Here is a 22,515-nt window from a genome sequence, read left to right on the forward strand (position 1 = left end):
TTTTCTAGTTTGTACAGAAGTATACTCACAAAAATATGAATATATTTATATTAAATAATATTATTATGTTATTCTAATACCTAAAGAGTTACTAAAAAAATCGTTTGAAGATTAAAATTAGCATATCACATGAGATGAACTAATGCATTACATAGACAAAGAGAGACTTTATCCATTAGATAGAGAATTTGTTTTTCATAATAATTCTATAAAGTTGAATCAATATTTTTATGTAATATTCTTTACGAAAGAAATTCTACTCGAATCGAGTAGAATTATTATGAACACTATCAATATTACTTCCGGCAACATTATTTAGAAAAAACAAATAAATAACATAAGTACCTCTGTACAAAAAAGAAGAAAAAAAAAAGCCAGTTCAGTTTCAAATCTTCACAAAAATAAAAAATAAAAGGTTTAATTGATCCCCCGCCCCATATCTGCATTAGCTTTTTTGTTTTAATCTTTATTCTCAAAAGCTTTATACATTTTAGTTTTCATATTTTTCTGTTTGACTTTCTGTTAATTTGTTGATAAGTGTAAATTCGTCCCAACATAGAAACATAAAAAGTTTTGACATATAAATTTTTTACAAAAAATTAAGTACAGAAACTAAAACGAAAAATTCATTAAACCAAGTATAATAATGCCCAAAAGATTAATTAGTTAAACAAAAATAACAAAACAGAAAAGAAAATAAAAGCCTCCTCTGATGCATGTGTATGGACAATGGTCCCTACAGATTGCAAAAAAAACGCGTTTTCAGACAATATATTATTTATTGTGTTGATGTTGTTCCAGTCAAACTGGAATAGCTTACCTTTGTTGAGAATTTGAGAACAAGAGAAAGAGAACAACAGAGTGACAACGAGGTCCAACCTTCTCTTCTCTGTAGCACTCTCAAAAGACTGCACCTTTAACAATTGCTGTTGCTATTGTTCATCCTCATAACATCAAATTTATGGAAAACCCAACTTCAGATTCTCTCTCTGCTACTCTTGGCAACTCAATCCAAGCTCTGGGTCGTGGCTTTGATGTCACATCAGATATTAGGCTTCTCTACTGCAAGGGTGCTCCTGGCTCAAGGCTTGTTCACCTTGATGAGGACCACACCAAGAATCTTCCTCTCTCCCATGACCTCGTTATTCCCAATGTCTCTGTGGACATTGATTGGTCACCTGGGAAGAGAGGTATAGAGATGACCCCTGTTTGTAGTTTCCTTGAGGTGATGATTCTCTTCATTCACTTTTCATTCACCCCTTTTGTTTCTAGATTTATTTTTATTTTGTTTCTTCTTGGCTTGATTCTAAGAGGAAATACAAGGAAATGAATGAAAAAGCATCTGGGGCAGGAAAAATTTTCAATTTTTTTTTGTTTTTTTTTTATTATGTTGTTGTTTTTATTTGCTGGGTGAGTTGGCTTGTGATTTCAATGTGTTGGACTTGGATTGTATTTTCTAACTGCATTGCCTAACTTAACATAGAGCTAATTCTGTTCCTTGCTTCATTTGGTTTCTTGATTAGTATGCCACGTGGATGGTTTTGCTAGGAATGTTCAAATGCATCCTTACTTGAGATCATAATGGTTTTTGCAGATTGGTTCCTTTGGGTCCCTAGTTTCTGAAATAGGATTTGGATAGTTCCTATGAACTCTTTTATGTCTATAAAAGGCATAAATTAATTTTTTTTGTCAAGCAGAACATGTTCAGGAAGTTCACTTAAAGCACACTTTACATGACTTAGACCCTGCATTGGTGTTTAACAATCTTAAGCTCTGAATACATTCTAGATATAATTTCTCTATCTCCATCAGGACTTTATTTTATCTTGTAACTTCTGCATATTTTCTACTTGTTATTGTTTTAATATTATTACTATTTTTTTAAAACAAGTATCTTGTCTCTAAAGGAAGTAGTGGCGTGTTTGGAGGTTAGGATCAATTTCTTTATAAAGGATATAAAACTTGGATTTATTTTTAAATAGCTAATAATCTGAACTCCGAAGAGTAGTGCAGCAAATTCTTCAAAAATATGAGAATGATAAAGTAGTGGAGAGAGATTGGTATTATCAATATATCTTGTTGAAACTACTTCATGACGTTTTCTTCGAGCATTATTGCAAATTTAGCTTCTTTCAGAATAATGAATAACTTACCATATAAAAAAGTTTTCTGTTTTGTAATTCTACAGTTCCTTCGAGCAGCCTACTCCATTTCTGATCTTATCTTGTTATGGAATTGATGATTATTGGTATATATTATTTGGCTATAGTTATAGTGCTGGTGTTATAAAAAAAATGGACTTGCAAATATGATTTTGAATGGGAATAGTGCAATTCTCTATTTGTTTTTGTTCAAAGTTTACCCAAATGGTGGTTTGCACTTTGCAATAGTCTACTTGTCACGATCTAATAGTCACCATGATGGGTTGAGAACCTTATATTTTACTAGACTCTGTTCATGATTTTATTAATAGCGTTCATTTATAAACTTTGAGTCTTATTTACAGAGTCTCTCTGTTGTGTGTTTCTTGATGTATTAATATTTGAGTTTTAAAGAAGAAATGCGTGATGAGAAATCATTTGGATGCCTAGGGTTTTTATTTGAGTAGGTCCAAAGACAGAATATATGGAATTTAAGTTCAATGAGGAAAGGAGAGTGGATGGTATGATAGTTTGACCGTTTTGAAGAAAGTTGAAGTGACTCCTATAAAAGAGAAAAATGATGTAATATTATTTAAAATAGTCTGCACTTGCAAGACAACGGTAGATAGAGACTAAAAAAGACATGGCAGGAGACAATAATACATCGTACATGATTTAGCATGATGGTTGCTAGAATCCTTGTAGCCTGGCGAGAATAGCCTTTGGTTGTTTTTTTGTATGAAAGATGCATTATTTCTTTTGGCTTATTTGGGTTTTTCTTATACTTGAAATAGACATGTTCATCCCATTGATCACCATACAAAGTCAGTTAAGTGGTTTTGGTGACAATACTGAATTTTTCAGATGGCAAAATATTTCAATGGGAGGTCAGGCATAGCAGGACAGATTCCACTTGGAAGCTTTAATTCCATGTTCAATTTTACGGGCTGCTGGATGGCTGATGCAGCAGCCACCAAATCCCTTGCTATGGTTGGATATTTCATTCCTCTGGTTGAAGTTAAATTAAACAAACTAAATTTGGTCTTGACTGATGAAGTAAAGCGTGCTGTTCCTTACTCTTGGGATCCAACATCCTTGGCTAGGTACACTATGTTTTTTTTTTTTTTTTTCTGTAAATAGTACTCCCTTTAGTCATTTTTATAACAAACAAATAACTAATTCATCAAAAACAATAAAAGTAGGTAAGTTAGTTAATTTTAGTTAATAATGTCAGAAATTCAAATTTTATTACAAAAATACCCATAACATTAAATGATTTAAGTAGTGGTAATATTTAATGACACTACACATAGTTTTAAAGATAATTGTTTTTTTCCCCAATGAATGTGGCTTATATTGTTAATGGGCCAATAAATGCACCCACTTGCATGAAGAATGAGAGAACATCTCATTAACAGATTTCACAACAAATTATGGATATTAAAATGAATTAGCAATTAATGCATCTAAAAGTGAGTCCATGTTTCTTATAATTAGGATGAAAAAATGGACTCATTTGTTTCTTATTAAAGGACTGGAGGGAGTCTTTAATTATCTCTTTATGTAGAAAATGGTTTTGGCTTGATGTGTATGAACATGGAAGAAATTTTGTAATTGTTAGATTTTATGTTTTACACGCAGACTCTACTTCAAAATCGACTGATATATATGATTCCTGGGCTTCAATTATGGTGTTAAAGAGAAGTGAACCAAAATTTTGTTGACTGGAGTAAAGTAATTTCAGCATTTATTAATGTTTATCCATAGCAGTTTTGTTACTAATATATTTTTGTGAAACAAGAAACTTAAATTTACAAAATCCTTATGTGTGTATTTATTCATTTACTGTGAGTCATATATGGAAAGCTTGTGAAGCTAAGATTGATGGGTGATATTAGAATCTAATTTGTCTTCTGATGACTTGTCTAAGACATGATTTTAAATTACTGATTTCAATTTCAATTTTCAAATACCATACGGAGTTACAGTGACGTGATAACTTCATACTTCTAATGCGACATTTTACTATGCCATGTGTCAAATGTGATGCCTTTGCCCCATTGTTATGCAGAAGACAATGAAATTTATCTTTGTTGCCATAATAGACAGTAAAGATTGCACAAAGCATATTTATAGTCTGACTTAAGTTGATTTGTCCTAAAATTTATCCCCTTTCCCCTCAAAAGTCCGAAAAGGAATAAGGTTAAACATATAATTTAGTCCCTATACATGTCTTTGATCCTCAATTCGGTCCCTATACATGAAAACTTATTAAATTGGGCTATATATAAACATTACCGGTTTGGTCCCCACCACTGTAAGTCCCTTATGCATTATTAATTTGGTTCCTATACATGTAGCACATTGTTAATTTGGTCCCTATGTAAGGACCAAAGTAAGAATGCGCTACAGGTATAGGGACCAAATTAAGAATTCGCTACAGGTATAGGGACCAAATTAAGAATTCGCTACATATATATGGACCAAATTAAGAAGTCAACGGTTAATGTATAACGACAGAGACCAAATTGGTAATGTTTGTACTTTAGGAACCAATTCAATAAGTTTTTACGTATAGGGACCAAATTGAAAATCCACAACATCTATAGGGACTAAATTATATATTTAAACAAGAAATAGTTATATTTGCACTAGCTAGATGGAATGGACAGGGTCAAGTTCTAATTGGAAACTTCTGCACTTTCTTCTTTTCAGTTTTATTGAGAATTATGGTACCCATATTGTTACATCTGCAACTGTTGGTGGAAGAGATGTAGTGTATATCAGGCAGCACCAATCATCTTCTTTGTCTGCTTCAGACATTGAAAACTATGTAAAGGACATTGGAGATGATAGGTTTCGTGATGTTAAGAACTTTTCCGGTCCTGGTCCTTTAAAGTACAAGGAGAAGGTCAGTATTAAGAAATGCCTTTACCCCACTATTACTCTGTAAACAGATAACTTCTTCTACTTCAGATTGTTTATGCAACTTCCTTTATTTTAGGGAAATACATTCTGGTTTAGTCTTGTTCATTTGTTTCTTGCATTTGCACTCTATTTCATTGAAAAGAATTTAGTCACTGATTCAATACTCACAGAAATGTCAGAGTAGTGACCTTTCTTTTTGTTGCTGTAGGATGTTACTGTCATATTTAGGAGGAGAGGAGGGGATGATCTTGAGCAAAGTCATACTAAATGGGCGGAAACTGTCAAATTGGCACCAGATATCATTAACATGAACTTTACACCCATTGTTTCTCTTCTTGAAGGAGTGCCAGGCGTAAAATATTTGGCCCGTGCTATAGATCTATATCTGGAGTGTAAGTTCTAATCCAATTATTAATGCTGTGAAATTAATTTTTATTGTTGCTTATTATAATTATTAAAGGTTAATGAACTAATGAGTCCCATGAGTGATAGACTTTCTCAGAATATAAATTCCAATATCAATCAAGATGGTTTTGAAAGCAGTTTGACTCTTGTGGATTTACAATGAAACTTTCTTAACAATAAATTTTTAGCTGCATAAGCTAAATAAAATTTAAATACAAACTCAACCCAAACAGAAATGTAAAAGAATAATAAATAAGATAATTAAAAGAAAAGGTTTTTTGAAAGTTTGATGAATACTGTTTTTGACGGCAGTCTGCTTCCTTATAGATATTTATTTAAGTCATTCAAATCTGTCTTTTTTGAAAAATTATTTTACCCAAATCGGCACAGGCTCATGGTGGCAATTTTGTAATATTCAGATGGAAAATGCTGATTTGCACGGAAAGGATTTTGTGAAAGTTGTAAGAATTTATATGATTTGTTTGATACATGTAATGATTGTAGGTAGTTACTTCCACTCCTTTGGTTTCTTTACCACCCCATGCATTGTCATGCGTTCAACAAATTTTCTTGATCTAAATGGCATTAATCTACTCAGATTATATGTAGCTGCAAGAAGAGATAGCTTGACACCACAATAAAACTAACTATGTAATTACCAAAATTAAAGGAAATTGAGGTAGTAAACTGGGACATTGACCCCAGACACGACGATTTCTGGATAAGTATGACAACTGATATTGTAGTTTTATGGCATAATATATAATCTATAATTTACCCATCTGTTGTATTAACCAGACAAACCACCTATCGAAGACCTACAGTATTTCTTGGATTTCCAAATAACTCGAGTTTGGGCACCAGAGCAGAATAATCTACAAAGAAAGGAACCTGTCTGTCAGTCTCTTCAGTTCAGCTTGATGGGACCTAAGCTTTTTGTCAGTCCAGATCAGGTAATCTTTACTAAATTCTACTTGACTGAATAGGGCATCATATTATGCCAAATAAAAAAGGACAATTCACAACCCAGAACATAGAATGAATGCTAAAACTATGATTATCATTATATCACCTATTTGATTGAATTGAAGCTAAACTATCAAGATGTTTCAGATACTTTCTCAGTCAATTTACTGTTAACTTTGAGAGAGTAAAACAAAGCAAGGTAGCCTGTAAAAGTGAGAAATGACAAGGTTTATTGGAATTTCAACAAGAATTCTACCTATGTTGTTATTGCTGAAAATCATTAAATAGTTGGTCCCAAGTCTTAATAAAAGAGGAGGGTTGTTTTCAGGTCCTCAATAACCAAGGTAAAACTTTGTTGAATCTTTATGGCATGGATTATGATATTCATGTTGCAATAAGAAACCAAAAGTTGTCCCCTTTGATAGGGACATATGTTTTGGTTTGCTAACTGGCTTATTTGTGTCTATCTGGAGTTCTGCATTAATCCTTCATTTATTCTAACTTGATTATAGAATTTGTGGAGCAAGTTCGTGATTCCACACTTATTACACTTGGTTTCTTGAGTTTTTGAAAATACAACATGTACTTTCCATTTGTAAGCAGTTAACTCTGCAATATTACAAGCATGTTTGAAATTTCTTCCCTCGCCAAGTAACACAATGCCTTGGTGTTGCAGGTAACAGTTGGACGCAAGCCTGTAACTGGACTTAGGCTTAGCCTAGAGGGCAGCAAACAGAATCGACTTGCTATTCATTTGCAGCATTTAGTCTCACTCCCGAAGAACCTTCAACCTCACTGGGACGCACACATGGCCATAGGTGCTCCCAAGTGGCATGGTCCCGAAGAGCAAGACAGCCGTTGGTTTGAACCAATCAAGTGGAAGAACTTCTCCCATGTAAGCACTGCACCAATTGAGTACACTGAAACTAGCATTGGGGACCTGTCTGGTGTTCACATCGTCACAGGTGCCCAGCTTGGTGTTTGGGACTTTGGTGCCAAAAATGTGTTACACCTTAAGCTCCTTTTCTCTAAGGTACCAGGATGTACAATACGCCGTTCCGTGTGGGATCACAATCCCTCCACTCCTGCTGCACAGAGGTCGGATGGTGCTTCATCGTCATTGACAAAGAAAACCTCCGAAGATAAAAAGGAAGATAGTTCAATCCATATTGGAAAACTGGCAAAGATTGTGGACATGACAGAAATGTCCAAAGGCCCCCAAGATATTCCTGGTCATTGGTTAGTTACAGGGGCTAAGCTTGGAGTTGAAAAAGGAAAAATTGTGCTGCGGATAAAATACTCTTTGCTTAACTATTGATTGATATTCTTCTTCTTTTTTCTATTTGTTATTTGTTATTTTTTCCCTTCACATTAGAAACAGAAGTCAAGCATTCTTTGCACAGGGAATCTCGGAGTTTTTTGTGTTGTAGATTTTGCTTTAGTTATTTTGTTAAATGGTCATTTAGTCGTTGATTACATTTCTACACTTAAATTCAATTTTTGTTTATTTACTGGACAAAGGATATAATGACTTTTGTAGACAGACAGATAATGACCTTTTATTTTATTTTTATACTATACCATTTCGCTTGAAGATAATGTTGTTGACGGACAGAATAAAATAATTGGGAAATTGTTATTCTCCAAAATCTTTCTGTTGAGGACGTGACATTTCACGTGGAACCATAAAGAACATAAAAATTGCAACTATCTTTAGCTAAATCAGCTGAGTATATTGCAGCTTTATTTTTCATTGCAAATACAATCTGTTGAAGATATGTGCTGGACAGTTCTTAATTCTCTTAAATTATAATTATAATGCCACCATGGTAATAGTAAGCAGCAAAAAATTGATGAAGTGTCGTTTTCTGTAATTGTAAAAGGAAAAGCGTCAGGGTGAAATTGGGAAGAGGAGGTGAATACAGCTTTTCTTTAACGTTTAATTCATTGGTAATAGGAAAATCATCTTGGCAGCGATCTAATTAGGTCATGTTTGAATAAAGTTTTTGGTAAGCACTTATAGGAAAAAAAAAACAAATAAGGAATATAAATTCTTTCTTAAGTTAAAATCAATTTTTGCATTTTAGTTTCGGAAAATGTTAAATGAGAGAATTTTCATAAAAGCTAAAGTACATAAAGTTAGATTTTAACTTATGAAATCAACTCAATTCATTTTTTCTTCTTATATTCTTATTTTATAAATATTTACAGAGAACTTTATCTGAAGAAGACTTTCAGCTGTCTGCTTGAAATTTTTAACTGATTGGAGATATTTGCTGAGCTAGTTGAGATAATAGTAGAAGCAACAAGTGGGGCTTTTCACTCACCCTTCCTTTACCCATACAAATAATCACCAATCATGCAACTTTGTTTGATTCTATTAATATGGTCTATCGTGAACGCTTGACATGTCTATATCAGTTGGCATCTCTTAGATTTTAAAGAAACGTGGCAACACTATGCTCTTTTCTGTGACACTAAACAGTACAGTAATTGCTTTTTAGTTGTGCTTCTCACTAAGGATTGCTGATGAATATTTTCCATCTCAAAATATAGTTATGCTTCTCAGAAGTTATTGCATCGCAATACACTGTGTCCTGTTTCAATCTCATTTTTTTTATTAATAAAAGTTTAAATAAATTGGATTTATGGATTTATCAGGATGAAGATATGTCTCAAGACTCACTTAACACTTATAAAAATAATTACATATCACTCATTAATAATATTCTTACATATACAATGGAATTAAAACTCGTGTCCATATGAGATACAAGTTCAATCTTTACCCATTGAACCAACATTTATTTTAAATAAATAAATAAATCAAATTGTACGTTAAAAACAGTTGACAAATTATGTAAAAGTCAGTCAAAACTCTGGCGGTGGAAAAAAGTGATTTTCATGTTGGTTATTTTGAATTAAAAAAAATGAAAAAGAATAAAATTTGTTGGCAATATTAAGATTCAAAACAAATAAAGTGTGGCGTTGATGCAGTTTAGGTTTAGTTAACCATAGTCATATATTACGAATGCTAGTTTGTAAAATGTAAACATATATTCACCGAAGTGGAAAAAACTCTTCAAATGCTAATACTCCCTTGTACCTTCTGCATCCATCTCTCAGTTTTACCTTGTGGAGGAATAAAAAAGAAAATGAACACATAGGAAACGGAGTAACAATGAAGATGTTTATTTGATGTGTGGTTGGGTAAAATACTAATTACCAGATAAGTATGGGCATATGCCAGAGGCCGTGGATTGTTTCCACTACAAATTTTTAGAAACCATCTAAAACGAGATTGACATAACATTAAAGGTTAAAACTATGTATTAAGATGTGCCAGTTATTTCCCAACTATAGGAGCGTTAATTTAAATAAAATATTGGATATTTTTCGGAGATAACAACGTAGGACGACCCGCCATTTTGATTCTTAGTTGACAGATAGACTTGGGATTTTCCGCTTCTAAAATCGGCGAATGTTGTCCAAAGCATTTTGCTATCAACCAAAGGCATAGCATAGGATTCTGTCTAAATAAATCCGTTTATCAGCCATCCATTCCTTGTCATCACATTTTTTTAAAATATTTTTTAAGAGCTATTTTATTTTTATAACATATTTCTCGGATATTCTCTTTAAACCTATTTTGTCTTTTATCACACATCTTATGTTTTATTTCTCTTTTTCTACATATGTTCAAATTGTAAAAAGAAAAACACAATATTAAAAGAATATAAAAATCATTTTTTTATATCTCTTTCTAATACTTTTCATTGTTAAATAAAATGTCCTGATCAATAATAATATACGTGAAACTCATATTTTTTTTTATTTCTTTCCTTTGTCACATCACATCATTTATTATATTAATAATTTATCTCTTGTTTATTTTTATCTCCCTAAAGGCTTGCAGACATCTAAAAAGTGTCCAAAATCTTTTTATTTTTATTTTTATTTTTCTAATAAGTGTCTAGGTGTCAAGTATCATGTTTTCATTTAACTTTTATACATTGCCACAGTTTTTATTTTGTTTTATTTGGAGTAATAAGTCTCGAATAGTAGAATTGAATGTATATATAGACAGAGTTGGTCTTCCCTACTGCCATTGTAATTTCGCCCGTCCTGCTTTTTCTTTTGAATCGGCTACTAACAAGTGCTCTGCATATATAGCCATGGTATTTATTTTTTTCATGCACTTACTACTACCCTTTCGGCTCTCTCGTTATATGGTTTTTCACATTTGATCATGCAGGAAAAGCCCGAGGTTGTAGATGTGAAAGAGGAAGCAGATTTTCAGCTGGTTGATGAAAATAAAGTGGATTGGAAAGGAAGACGAGCTCTTAAATTCAAATATGGGGGGATGTGTGCTTCTGTGCTCATACTAGGTAATAAACAATGACACTAAGGTATTGTTTAGGTTGATTATGAACATTTTCCGTCGTTATTGCATGACAAGAAAGATCATTAACCAACGTAAAATTTAGGTGGTGGTTTGTGTTATTTTACTACTCAAAAGCAAGAAAAATGTTTACTTCTACTTTGTCTTTTATATTTCTTTCGGAGGTTAGTAGTTTTGAAGTTGAGGGGTTAGTTTATTCATGGAAACTAATTCATAGACACCATACCCTTGAAGATTCCTAGAAAAGGTATCAACCTTTTGATGATGACTTCTAACCCAGAAAGTAGCATATTCATTTTTTTTACTGTGTACTACTGGATTTTGTATTAAGATTCTCTTTGCAGATTTTTTTGATGGTCAATGGTGCAGTGACATATGCATTTACTAATTTCAATTTGGATGCAGCTATGATTGGTTTCGAGAATTTGGGAACATTTTCACTAGCTGTGAACTCGGTGCCATACTTCAGTGGGATAATGCATTATAGTATACCAGATGCAGCTAACATGCTCACCAACTACATGGGAACCGGTTACATACTCGCCATTCCAGTGGCTGTTCTTGCTGACACATGGATTGGCAGATACAGATCTGTTTTAATTTCTGGGGTCTTCGAGTTTGTGGTAAGCTACAAAACTTCCCTCCTAATTGTGGTCAACATCCAACTAAACTGGCGCTATTGACAGCTATGAATAAATACGGATATCGGACACTACATAAACACAAGGACGTTTTAACATGGTTAATGTATAAAATTTAAGACATGAGAATACCTTATATATATATATATATATAATTAAATAAAATATGACTAACATTTAAACCAATATTTTATATTTTTTAAAGTATATTAATTGTATAAATGTAATAGTTTAAATGTTTAAGTCAACAAAAAGTAATTTTTGAATCAAATACTTAATAAAAAGGGTTAACAAGTGTTTAGGTGTTAAAAACGTGTATGACACGACAACACTTTAAATAAGAGAAATATTCATACTTCATAAATTTACAACAACACTCAAATCAGAATCGACTATAAAAATAGTATTTGTTTGTGATTGACCAAACACAATTTTAATCAATAATAAGTAGTAAATTTCCAAATTATTTTTCTTCACCAACACTCAAATTCGTCCATTTTTTGTCTGGTTGATCTAATTCAAATTTATGGATTTTTTTTCCCTAAATCCAGCTTAAAATTTGATTTTAATTGGTTCAAATTTATTTCCTCTCAAATCAAATCAAAGTGACGCATTACATTCTACTGAATTAAGTATAAATAACATTTCATATATACTAAAATGAATTCACTATGATTGGCTCAGTAATAAAGAGATTTGCGTATCTTGAGTTCTAACTTTGTTATTCTCAAGAAAAAAAAAGTTTTAACTTTGTTAGTGTGATTGTAAAACAAAATAATTTAATACTAAAATAAAAAAGAAAATTGACAATGTTAAGGAGATCATGTTATTGGAAGAACATTGATGCACTCGGCCACAGATGTTAAGTCGAGTCCATCGGCTAGATCACCCAAATATAGCCAATGAGCATCAATTATACATAAGGATGCATCTTTTGTTACATCATTTTAATAAAATAACTTTCAAATTATTTAAATTTTAGAATAAGGATTGATCTAATCGTATTAGTACAAAATAATAATAATAATAATAATATAAGTACATTGTCAGATGCAAGATTGATAATTTTTTGTTTTGATTTTCACTAGTAATTAAAGAAAGAATTTAATTTAAATACATTAACTGGGTAAATATTTTTTTAATTTTTATTTAATTATAAAATATTATGTATAATAAGATTATTGAATTTTAAAATAAAATTTTAAAAATCACATCGAAAATAATTTTCAATTGTTTAATTAACTTGTAAAAATCTTATAAAACAATATATCGTGTGTAACATTTTTCATTATTATCTAATTATAAATTATTATATAAGTATTGTAATTTTTTAATTGGAAAATATTAGTTATTAGTATATTAATTTTGTTAATACAAAATTCGAATTCACAATATTTTTTTACTTTTTTACTTTTTTTTTCTTTCTTTATTACTAAATTAACTTTATATCTCTGCATGATAAAATCCAGCAAAAAAAGAGTGTAACACTAACATTCAATAGAAATTTACTTTATGATGTGATAAAATGATAAAATTTTATTGAATGTTGACACAAAGTTTTTACATTGAATAATATTCAAAATGCATGTCCGGAACTTTTTTTATGAATTTTTTTTTCAGACTTTTGTTTGGTGGGATCTTCCTAACTACAAGTTCTTATAGCTTTTCGGTTTTATCTCGTGGGCATATATATATATATATATATATATCGTCTTGTAGTGCAACAGAGTTTAGGTAGGATGAGGTGTAATTTATTATAATAACAATTCATAATAAAATATACTAAAACAATAAAATCTTAAAGTAGTTTGAAAATACATCGTATAATAAAATAAGTCAAATAAATAAGTTTTTATAAAAAGAAAATATTATTATCAAAATATGAGATAAAATATAATAAAAGTAGTTATACCCAACATCTTATTCTAAAGTACTAATCAAACTAAAATAAATATATTTATGAAAATTATGTCTTCAAAACTTTTCAAACTCAATAGATTCTTTCTCATGTTCTAGAATAAATACAACATTTCATCACATCCAAATAAATATAAATCAGTATAGATTTCATATTCTTTATAGGATCTATGAGTCCATATCTTATATAATAATGTTCGACTACCTACTCCATCATAAAAAGTATCCATAATCTTTTCCCATCTTATTTGGGGTAATTATAAATAAATATCATTCTCATCCTAAATAAAAATATATAATATTATAACAATTATATGAAACCACATATATAATAACAATTATATACGTAATATAATAATTAAGGCATATAATATTTACAATCAATAGAACATAGTACACATATGTATAAATTGATCATGATTCTAAAAGTTAAATTATTTATTTATTAATTGAATGATAAAATCTTTTAGATAATGTCTATATATATAATATATCCTCAAGAATTCATAACATAAAGGTTTAGAAAAAATTATTTTATTCACCTCTTGAAAAATAAGAAGCTGGTATTTTTTGGGATATAAGGAGTGTCTTGTCGGGATGTTGTCCTACCCTGTCACCTCTACACACCCTTTTGCTTAACAAAACAAAAAGAATACAAATTCATTAGGTTGTGGTTGATCATGTGTTTGTAGGGACTTGCATTGCTTACAGCACAAGCACACTATCCCAGCCTTAAGCCACCCCTTTGCAACATTTATGATATAACTGCTCACTGCAAAACACCGAGTGGTGGCCAAGAAGCTCTTCTGTTCATTGGCCTATACCTGTTGGCTTTTGGCAGTGCAGGAGTGAAAGCTGCCCTACCATCACATGGTGCAGATCAGTTTGATGAAAAGGACCCTCGAGAAGAGAGGCGAATGTCCACCTTCTTCAACACCCTCTTGTTAGCCATTTGCTTTGGTGGTGCAGTCAGCTTAACGTTCATTGTGTGGATACAGATCAACAAGGGTTGGGATTGGGGCTTTGGTATTGGCACCATTGCTATATTTTTAGGTATCGTTATCTTTGCAGCTGGACTGCCACTATACAGATTTCGTGTTGGTCAAGGAACAAATGCTTTCAATGAGATCATTCAGGTATATGCCTTTGTAAACCTCATTGTTTATTCTGCAGATAAAAACAATTTTTATTTTGGTATAGACCTCAGTATCCTCAACTGGAGTTTGGAGACAATATTATTTGAACTGGTTAGAGCTACTATAAGCGACAAAACTCTCATTTGAATATTTATCGCAACTACATATAAAAACAATAAGAAGCTCTATATTTTGAACTATGATTTTGACCATTCATACTAGATAGGCTGTTTTTCATAAAATAAATTCTATTGCTTATACAACTAATTCTTATCACTATGACAAGGCATGTGATAAATAAAGGCAATCAAAAGTGTATGTAAAAACAGAGGGATTGAGATTAATTGGTTCGAATCTTTTGCAAAGTATCTCTCTCATGTTTGATTATGATACAACTCAGTCCACACTTTTCTATATATTGGGTCTACCCTTAACATGACATTTCAATATGGTGTTAGTGGCATTAAAATCTTTTGAATAATACAGACTTTATAATGGAAACAACTTCTAGATAGATTCAACATCTTTTTATTTTTTATAATCCTGAAGAAGGACAGGTTTCAATTTGAATTTGGAATGAATTGAATAATTTGAAGTTAACAGTAGGCAGGTTTTGGAGGATTATATTGCATTGGTCAAGCTGTTTGTTCTAATCTTTGCTCATGCATTTTCCAGGTCTACGTTGCTGCAATCCGCAATAGAAATCTTCCTCTTCCTGAAAATCCAACAGAACTGTACGAGATTGAACAAGACAAGGAAGCTGCTGAGGAAATAGAGTTTCTACCTCATAGAGACACTTTAAGGTTTAATTCCACTCGCGTCTAAGTAACACAATGTGTTCAGTAACACATTGAATTGCACTCAATCTGGACCCTTGAAGTAAAAAATAGTTACTTTTGTGTTGTTTTCAATGTGATTTTACACTAAATGTGGATCCCTAACATGTTACCAAACACCCACATAATTCTATGTCACTTGATCACAACTCATTACTCATAAGTCATAACTCATTTGTAAAAGTGACACAAGATTATTTTAAAAGGTCTTAGATCGATCATTTGTTAATATAAAATGTACCTTTTGGTAACATTTTATGAACTGTCACTCCAATTCCAATGTATTTGGTTCTAAACTGATGTTCCCCTTTCACAGGTTTTTAGACAGAGCAGCCATCCAAATAAAACATGGAGTGCAATCTGAGAAACCATCAAGCCCATGGAAACTTTGTAGGGTCACCCAAGTAGAAAATGCCAAAATTGTTCTTGGCATGATCCCAATATTCTGCTGCACAATTATAATGACCCTTTGCCTAGCTCAGCTGCAAACCTTTTCAATCCAACAAGGCTACACCATGGACACCACTTTCACCAAGCATTTTCACATCCCTCCCGCATCCCTCCCAATCATCCCAGTTTCTTTCCTAATCATTATTGTTCCTATCTACGATTTCATTTTTGTGCCTGTTATGCGCAAAATCACTGGCATTCCAACCGGTGTCACACACTTGCAGCGCATAGGAGTTGGTCTAGTACTCTCTTGCATATCCATGGCCGTGGCTTCAGTTATAGAGGTGAAAAGGAAAAGAGTGGCCAGAGACAACAACATGCTTGATGCTGTGCCAATACTTATGCCACCATTGCCCATAAGCACATTTTGGCTTTCTTTTCAGTACTTTATATTTGGCATTGCTGACATGTTTACCTATGTGGGGTTGCTTCAGTTTTTCTATTCAGAGGCACCAAAAGGGCTTAAATCTACATCAACCTGCTTCCTTTGGAGCTCTATGGCACTTGGGTATTTTGCTAGTACCATAGTGGTAAAAAGTGTGAATGGAGCCACCAAGCATATCACTAGCAGTGGGGGCTGGTTAGCAGGGAACAATATTAATAGAAACCATCTCAATTTGTTCTACTTGTTCCTTTCTATAGTGAGCTTGATCAACTTCTTTATCTATTTGTTAGTTTCAATGAGGTACAAGTACAGGTCTCAAAGCCCTTTAGTCCCTGGTGGCAATTCAAAGAAGTGAATGTGGGGAAGGAAAAAGAGGCTATAGAGACAAAATAGAGAAGTGGTCGTTTCTTTTCTTCATATAATTTGGAGAGCATAGTCTCAAAGACATTCATATATAATCCATGTGTACTATATTATCTTTCCCATGCCTTTAGGCACAATGATATCTATTTTTCTTTTCTTTTCTTCACATTGATCACATCAATCATAAATAATGTGAATGAGAGACGCTTCTGTTTTTTTGGTACATGAGACTAACTGCATTATTGTTCCCATATACCCCGCAGAAAAATTCATAATCGTAAAAAATCTTAGTGTACCTTGCATCGATCATTCCATGAATTAAATCAATATATTACTTAATCGACAATAAGTAATATAGTTTAACAACACTCAAACAAGTATTTATTGCAAATTCAAATTTTAATAACCTTAAGACGTACTCAATTTTTTTCCAAAAAAGAAAAACTAAAAGGACCCTTTTATATTTCTTATAAAATATACACATAAAGCTTATAAAAAAAATACACATTTAGGTCATAATTAAAACTATAAAAGTCACTCTTTTATCTAACATTTCTGTGCTGCACAGAGGACTCCTTGACAAACTCCAATGAAATAGTTATATAATAAGCAAAGAAGAAAGAAAAATATGAGATAAAATAAATACTGTAATTTAAAAAGATAAAAAAGTATTATGTGCAAGTGTATGTTAAATTATAAATAAAAATAACATTATTTATAGGCACTCTCCTCTTTAATCACCGAGGCACCACAAAAGCTAAAACAGAGACAACAATTTAGATACATAACGATCAATATTATTAAATAAATGAAAAAATAAAGAGAAGAGAATATAAAATTAAAAAATGATTAATAGACACTGCATAAGACATATGCTATCCTAGAAAGAAAAAAAATTATAATTTATAATATGATAAAAAAATAAAAATATTAATAAAATGTTTAAAATAAAAAATAATTCACATATCATTACTTGGATTTGTGAATTCGAACCGCCTCTAGAAAATTTGTAGTTAAGTAATTAAGTTTTGAGGAAGATAGCTAAATGAAATCTGTTGACTTCTACTGCCTTAGTTGTTTCTGAGCTCCAACTGCTTACTCCTAGTTCTACCAAAATGCCAACACAGTCTCTCTACACTGAGCCACGTAAGCACCATGCATGTCTACGTGGAACCAAAACCTCAACCCACTTTCTCCACTTCAGCTTATATATGTATGAGTCATGAGATGCTTGAGGAGGAGAAGCGCCACGCTTTATAGAACATCACTGATCCAGTCAAATTTTCAACAATCAAACAATGGCTTCAACCGACAAGACAGCACGTGTGTTCCTTCGCCATCTATAGCCATGACATGTCTCGCCAGATTGAGACACACCACTACTGCTCCAGACTCAGCCAGAACTTCATCCAGTGTGCTGTCTATGATACCGATGAAATCAATGCTCTTCTCCTCGGTCTTCTTCTTTTCTCTCTTTTAGTTTCAACTTTCACTAACTCAATTGTTTTGCTTTTATAAATATTTTAGTTGTGTTGTGGGTGTGTGCGATAAGTGTGGAGTACATTGTTCCTGCTGATGTCTTTGAAACCTTTCCTCCCGAGGAGCAGAAGCTTTGGCATTCTCATGCTTATGAGGTTTCGTAATTCGTATACATTATATATTCTGTGCTATGCATGTGTTTTTCCTTTGTGAATTAGTTAATATAGAAAAATGTGCTGGTGGTGCAGATTAAATAATGTCTGTTGGTGAATCCCAGAGTTCCTGAGGTTATTGCCATGCCAGACCTCGAAAACTTTGCCCAAACTTACGGCAAATTCTGGTGTACGTGGCAGGTTGACAGAGGTATATATATATATATATATAGAAATATTTTGTTTTTGTTTTCAGTTTTTTTTATAAGAAAATAGAAAATTAGTAGTATTTAATTTGCACGAGTATCTTCAACTGTGTGTTACTCCTTTAATTAAAGGATAAATATAGAGGTATAATAGGTGACATGATGATCCAAGAGGTGTAGCTTAGTTGGCAATACATGCTGAGATTGTGGGACAGCTTAAAATACACTCTTGAGAAAGACAAAAGAGCTTTAAATCTGATTAAATCTCAGACTAAGAGTTAGTCTCATCGGATGTCCTTTGACTGAAACTTGTGAGATATCTCGAGATTCTATGGGAGTCAAAGACTCTAATTACGTGGTTGAAAAAAAAGTGGCATGATGTGATATAACAAAAGATCTATCTAACATCTGTTATATATATATGTTGTACATCTATATTAAATTTTTTTACTTCAAATTCAGAATCACATATATATGGCTATATGTGTAATGTGGTTGTGCTGTGATATGATCTTAGCAATTGTTTTGAGTAGCAGTACAACTTTTTTTTAATTTTTGAGAAGGTGAACATTTACATGCATGTGTTCTCACAAGGCAACCTATTTGTGGAAAATGGAAATGCAGGGGATAGGCTTCCTGTGCACCAGCCCTGATGATGTCTCCACAAGCAGTGAGTCCTGGTTTGGTGAGGGCAGACTTGGTGCTTGAGAGGGATGCCAAATACAATATTTCCTCAGATGGTCTGAAAAGCTCAAGGTTGGAGATTCCAGAGCCAGAGATGATCAACCCTTTGGCAGACTATTGGAAGCAACATGGCAAAGGATTTGGCATTAACATTGAGGAGACTGAAATGAAGTTAGGGCACCTTTTCCTTGAACCATATATAACTCTTTGTCTGATTTTGAGTGAACAAATCAGAATTATGTATATGATATATGTATGCAATTATAGATTAAGGGGATAAGCTAAATAAATGCATGAAATGTTTGGCAGTATGGCTTTACATAAAAATGTTAATGGGTTAAATAAATGACAGCTGTAGTTAAAGACACTTTCATGTCTACAAAAATTTAAATCATTTACTTGCTTCCAAATTTACTGAATACGCGTTTACTTCGCTTCTTTGCATTAAATCAATTATTTGTGAGCATTATAGGAATATAAAGAAAAGAAATCGTTAGAGAAAGGCGGTAATTACGCCCCAATATAGTAACTGATTTTTTACTACAGTACTACAAGAAATAATGAAATCAAACAGAAGAGAGCAACAACTAATACATAGAGTGTGCAAGCAATCCCAACTTCCTATCAACATCTTGAGCTGCTTGCTATCAATAGAGTCACAACAGGTAGGTATGCATCAATCTCACACCCCAGACTTTACAAAGCAAATGCTGATAAAATTCTACACAAACATGTCACTTGAAACATCTTAGTCACTTGGACCTAAGTTCAATGACTTCAAAAGAATCCCCATTCTAAAATTTATAGGTTCTCTCCATATGTTGCATTACCTTGACCTATCCTATGCAAATTTTTCTGGAAAGATCCCTAGTCAAATTGGCAATTTGTCAAATTTGCATTGTCTTGATGTCTCTACACCGTATTCAGCACTAAGGGTAAGAGATGTAAGCTGGCTTTCTGCTCTGTATTCGCTTCAGTATCTTCACATGGATTTTGTCAATATTACCAGCACGTCTGATGAGATGTTTCGAGCTTTGAATATGATGCCATCTTTGTTAGTGTTACATTTGTCCATTTGCAATCTTCGTATTCTCCCTCCAACTCTTCCATTTGAAAATATTACATCTCTTTCCGTGCTTGATCTATCTGTGAATGATTTTAATTCCTCAATACCTTCATGGTTGTTCAATTTGAGCAATCTCACAGAACTTGATCTTTATTCTTCATCTCTAAGAGGTCCCCTTGGGGTAATGATCTCACCGGCGATATAATTCAAATGTTGGAGACCTTGTCATCCTGTTGCTACCAAAGTCTAGAGTTTTTGGATTTAAGTTCCAATCAACTATCTGGGAAATTGCCACATTCTTTAGGACAACTCAGCAGACTGTCTCACCTTGATCTATCAAGCAACTCACTCTCAGGTCTTGTACCAGCAACTATGGGAAACTTATCAAATCTAGATACTCTGAACTTGGAAGGCAACATGATGAATGGGAAAATTCCAGAAAGTATTGGTCAACTAACAAAGTTGTACGATCTAAACCTGCTCAAGAACAATTGGGAAGGCACAATGACAAATATTCATTTCCAATTTTCCATAATCTCACAGACCTACTCCTTTTCTCTATATCATCTAAAAGGAACCCATTTGCCTTGAAAGTGACACAAGATTGGATTCCACCTTTTAAGCATTTGTATCAAGTTGAAATTCGTGATTGTCAAGTTGGCCCTACATTTCCTAACTGGCTGAGAAACCAAATGTCCTTGGAGAATGTAATCCTAGAAAATGTTGGAATTTCTGAGGAGATACTTGGATGGCTTTACAACATGTCCTCTCATATTGAGCAGCTAGATCTTTCTCACAACAAAATAAGTAGATACCTACCAAAGAAAATGAACTTCTCTTCCTCAAATTCACCTAAGGTTAACTTTGCTTTCAACCAGTTGAAGGGACCAATCCCAATTTGGTCTGGTGTCACTGCTCTCTATCTCAGGTACAGCTTACTGTCCGGAACATTGCCAGCCAATATTGGGGAAGAGATGTCACATTTGAAGGAGTTGGATCTCTCAAATGACCTCTTGAATAGGAGCATTCCACTATCCATAACTAGGATTCAAAATTTGAGTTATCTTGATCTATCCAAAAATCATTTGACAGGAGAAATCCCTGTGTTTGGGATGGGTATGCAGAGACTAGAAATCATTGATCTATCCAACAACAGTCTGTCAGGTGGAATTCCAACTTCAATATGCTCTCTGCCTTCACTTTTTATCCTAGAATTGAGCAACAATAAGCTTTCTGCAGATTTGTCTTCAGCCTTTCAAAATTGTACTAGTCTGCAAACTCTCTCCTTGGGAAACAAAAGGTTTTTTGGTCTATGCCAAAAGAGATCACCAAGAACCTTCCTTTGCTATCAGAGTTACTGTCAAGAGGCAACACACTCACAGGAAGCATTCCAGAGGAGCTCTGTCGTCTACCTTATCTTCATTTATTGGATCTGGCAAACAACAACCTATCAGGTTCTATACCATTGTGTTTGGGTGATGTGGATGGTTTCAAACTCCAGCAGACTTATTTTATTTATAGGGCGGTTTCATAACTTGGCTTTGTACCATACACGATGCATATAGACTTGGTCCTGAAAGGAAGATTAATTGAATACTTGAACCAAATGCCAGTGCATTCCACCATTGATCTTTCTAACAATTACCTTCCAGGAGAGATACCAGAGTCTTTAACAGAGCTAACTCACTTGGGTGTCCTTAATTTGGCCTGCAATAGGCTAATTGGGAACATACCCAACAACGTTGGATCATTAACAGATTTAGAAAGTCTTGATCTTTCACACAACAGTCTTTCGGGTCCAATCCCTGCAAGCATGACTTCCATGACTTTCTTGAGCTTTTTGAATTTGTCATACGATAACCTGTCTGTACAAATTCCAGTTGCTAATCAATTTGGGACCTTTAATGATCCATCAACTTATGAAGGCAACCCTCAACTTTGCGGGGGTCAATTGCCAACTAATTTCTCATTATTTTTTCCTGAAAATGGAGCGCAAGAAAAGAAACATGAAGATGGTGCTGATGAAGATGATGACAAAACTGAAAGGTTGTGGTTATATGCAAGCATAGCTATAGGGTACATTACGGGCTTCTGGCTTGTGTGTGGCAGTTTGGTGTTGAAGAGATCTTGGAGACATGCATATTTCAAGTTTGTGTTTGACATGAGAGATAATCTTCTGGTTTGGATCGCCATTAATTTGGCGGGTGTAAAACGCAGGTTTGGACTGGAGAGAAACTGAGACCGCTGGAGAAGATGAAGACATGGACAGTTGCCCTATCCTATTTTATTAAGTGATACAGACAGTTATCATATTAGTTTGTTGTTTTTGTTGTTTGAACTTCGAAGTTGGTCGTGATT

The 22,515-nt window shown here is 33.1% G+C and overlaps 2 protein-coding genes and 2 pseudogenes across 2 annotated transcripts; all 4 read left to right on the forward strand.

Moving 5' to 3' along the window:
- The first annotated feature begins 794 nt into the window (after positions 1-794).
- Positions 795-8,018, forward strand: LOC114388377 (MACPF domain-containing protein CAD1-like). Its single transcript, XM_028348824.1, has 6 exons — positions 795-1,225; positions 3,006-3,244; positions 4,857-5,052; positions 5,278-5,461; positions 6,273-6,427; positions 7,117-8,018. Exons 1-6 carry the CDS (start codon positions 962-964, stop codon positions 7,756-7,758), a joined length of 1,680 nt encoding a protein of 559 aa, XP_028204625.1. The 5' UTR covers positions 795-961; the 3' UTR covers positions 7,759-8,018.
- Positions 8,019-10,553: 2,535 nt separating this feature from the next.
- LOC114387801 (protein NRT1/ PTR FAMILY 4.6-like) lies at positions 10,554-16,736 on the forward strand. The gene is made up of 6 exons (XM_028348005.1): positions 10,554-10,618; positions 10,696-10,828; positions 11,248-11,465; positions 14,093-14,536; positions 15,212-15,339; positions 15,689-16,736. The coding sequence occupies exons 1-6, from the start codon at positions 10,616-10,618 to the stop codon at positions 16,560-16,562; spliced, it is 1,800 nt and encodes a 599-aa protein (XP_028203806.1). The 5' UTR covers positions 10,554-10,615; the 3' UTR covers positions 16,563-16,736.
- A 1,330-nt stretch (positions 16,737-18,066) lies between these two features.
- Positions 18,067-19,505, forward strand: LOC114385735 (annotated as a pseudogene).
- A 330-nt stretch (positions 19,506-19,835) lies between these two features.
- LOC114386810 lies at positions 19,836-22,515 on the forward strand (annotated as a pseudogene).

The sequence above is a fragment of the Glycine soja genome, chromosome 15, assembly GCF_004193775.1.
Source record: "Glycine soja cultivar W05 chromosome 15, ASM419377v2, whole genome shotgun sequence".
In the NCBI taxonomy this organism is placed as follows: Eukaryota; Viridiplantae; Streptophyta; class Magnoliopsida; order Fabales; family Fabaceae; genus Glycine; species Glycine soja.